This window comes from Sinocyclocheilus rhinocerous, unplaced genomic scaffold (assembly GCF_001515625.1).
Source record: "Sinocyclocheilus rhinocerous isolate Xijiao unplaced genomic scaffold, SAMN03320098_v1.1 scaffold69, whole genome shotgun sequence".
NCBI classification, from domain to species: Eukaryota; Metazoa; Chordata; class Actinopteri; order Cypriniformes; family Cyprinidae; genus Sinocyclocheilus; species Sinocyclocheilus rhinocerous.
Genome location: NW_015667272.1, coordinates 683,405 through 686,368, shown reverse-complemented (window position 1 = coordinate 686,368; position 2,964 = coordinate 683,405). Strand labels below are relative to the sequence as shown.

The 2,964-nt window shown below is 33.9% G+C and overlaps 1 protein-coding gene across 2 annotated transcripts in view; it reads right to left on the bottom strand.

Moving 5' to 3' along the window:
• LOC107733516 (cationic amino acid transporter 3-like) overlaps positions 1-2,964 on the bottom strand; it is a 23,125-nt gene that overhangs the window by 4,397 nt on the left and 15,764 nt on the right. For both annotated transcript variants that reach the window (XM_016545168.1, XM_016545169.1), the window contains exon 10: positions 876-1,042. In XM_016545168.1, the coding sequence (XP_016400654.1) occupies positions 876-1,042 (167 nt within the window). The remainder of the gene's footprint in view (positions 1-875; positions 1,043-2,964) is intronic.

Genomic DNA, 2,964 nt, shown 5'->3' with positions numbered 1-2,964 from the left:
CCCCTAAATTCTATTTTATAAAAACTGTGCTAAAATCAACTCAAAATATTAAACATGTTTGAAATCCTCAGACTGGATGAAATCATAGTTTGGGGGTGTTTTTTTTAATCTCCCCAAATTCAATTTTTTTTCTTCTTTTCAGTTTTTCTGGATTTCATTTTTTTCCCCATTTCAGTTTTTCTGGATTCCATTTTAATGGTTAAAATAATTTTTGGTAATAAAAAAGAAGGTCTAATTAATTAATGAAACTTACAATTGAACAACAATTCAACAAAGTTTAACAAAAATTACATTTTTAAGACCCTATGAAATATTTTACTTTTTCCAAATTGTTTTGTTTTAATTTTTTAATTCCATCGCCATTTTATTGATTTAATAAATTTTTGTAATCAAAAAGAAAAATTACCCATTCCTTGATTTATGATAATCAAGGCATAATTCATTAACTATTTAATTAATCTTTTAACATGTAATCAAATGAAAATGTAACTTTTTTGCATGCTGCAAAACAGAAGTTTACTGTTAAAATGCAAAAACAAAAGCGATATTACACATTGTAAATTCAATTTTTAATGACTGTATTCCATCTGTGTTTTCTGAATCACAGAAATCAAAGGGCCCTTTATTTGGTGTTACACAGAAAAAAGAAATTCATACAGGTTTGAAATGACATGAGGGCGAGTAAATGCTGACAGGACTCTCATTTTTGGGTGAACTGTCCCTTTAAGTGATAAAAAAACAAATACTGTCCCTTGTGAGTATTTGTGTTCTAATAGCGCATTTCCTTTTACATCACTTCAGTGCTTACTTTCAAGCCCGAGGCAAAGATTTATAGCCTAATAAAAGGTCAAATCAATAACGAGGACATCTGGTACCTTGAAGGTGAGAGCTTCCTTGCTCTCAGGCTGCCTCCAGATCACAATGACACACGGGATGCACAGCAGGACCAGAATGACACACGCCGTCACCCACACGATCTCGAGATTCATGATGGCTTCCAGCCGCAGAGCCAAAACCACGCACAGCACAGTGATCAGCACAGCTACACAGACAAGAGGATATTAGAATTAGTGCATAGTCAACAGATTCAGGATGAGCCAAATCACTGAATCCCAATGAAATAAATACAAATAACTGGGTCTATGCAGAGTGTACATACACTACAGTACCATTCAAAAGTTTGGGCTTTTTTAGGCTTTTGTGCTCACCAAGCATTTATTAAATTAAATTAAAATTAAATTTATGCATTTAGCAGAAATCAGAAAAAAAGATAAAATAGCAGAAAAAAAGAATCGCTTTTATCCAAAGCGACTTACAGTACGTACAGGCTATACATTTTTTATCAGTATGTGTGTTCCCTGGGAATTGAACCCACGACCTTTGCGCTGCTAACGCAATGCTCTACCACTGAGCCACAGGAACATTTATTTATTTGATCAAAATAAATAACTGTTTTCGATTTTAATACATTTCCAGAAATCATACTAAATCATTTAGAAAATCATTTTAATATGCTTATTTGGTGCTCACGAATAATCTTTGAATATTAACAGTGTTGAAAACAGTTTAATATTTATTGCTTAATACTGTTGTGATATACTTGTTTCAGGATTCTTTGATAAATATAAAGTTCAAAAGAGCAGCATTTACTTGAGTTGAAACTGAAATATTTTGTAGCATTATCAAAATATTCTCTGTCACTTTTGATCCAATATAATTCCTTGCTAAGTATAATTTTTTTTCAACAAAAAAAAATTAAAATACAACAATTGTACTGACCCCAAACTTTTGCCTTTTAGTGTATATTTTTAATCACAAATTCACACCAGGGTTGTACAATAACTCTCATTTAAAGTTAATATTTAAAACACTAATAATTTAATAACATTTAAATGCAAAATTTAGCAAATCTCAAAAAAAAAAAATTCAATTTCATACTGTACATTCTAATATTGTGATGCCTCAATCCACTTAAATTTACGATTTTTTTTTTTTTTTTTTAATTTAGACAAAATCCCTATCTCACCCTTTTATAGTTCACACAATTATTTTTTTTATTTTTGGGTCAGCTGTCTCTTTAAAAGGTCCCCTGAAGTGCCTTGAAACACAGCATTATTCTATGCGGTGACGTCATTTCAACTGAAACAGAAAGAGAGGGCGGGATATATCGAGCAGCCCCCGCCCCCTTTTAAAAATAGCCAATAGCGTTTTGTTTTTATCTGCTCGGGCCAGAGCCCTTGAGCTCGGTAAAGCCGCATTTGACAGCTACAGTCTCTACCCCCGAGATTCAATATGAAACTCTTAGTAAAAAAAAATAAAAAATAAAAAAATTGGTCATAATCATGCTGAGGCTGTGTAGTTGTAAAAGTTTTTAATATATGCCGACTCGCGCATATGATCCGCTCTGTGTGATCGCGTCTCTGGACCGGAGTCAAAGTCCGGATCAGGCTGTGTGCGCTGCTGCGGTTCGCGTGAAACCAGACCTCATTTGCACCAATCGAAAACATATTTACACTGTCTGAATCGTTCCCTATCACCTACATTGTGCACTTCGAGCCATTCACTGTACAGGAAGTACTACACTGTGAACAAGTGACCGATCTCAGCCACTTCAGCGTCTATTTATAGTGCAGGGGGCGGGTGCTTCGGATTCTAGAGAGCATTTGATTGGTTAGAAGATTTGATGAGAAGATGAAGTACGATGTGACATAAAAAAAAATCATTGAGCCGTTTTGGCGGAAGTGACGAACTGCAAGCTTTGAATGCTTATATCTTATAAATGCGAATTTTGTCACTGTTTTGGAGCATACTGCCATATAGATAACCTTAAAGGGGTCATATGATGCGATTTCAATTTTTCCTTTCTCTTTGGAGTGTTACAAGCTCTTGGTGCATAAAGAAGATCTGTAAAGTTGCAAAGACTAAAGTCTCAAATCCAAAGAGATATTCTTTATAAAAGTTAAG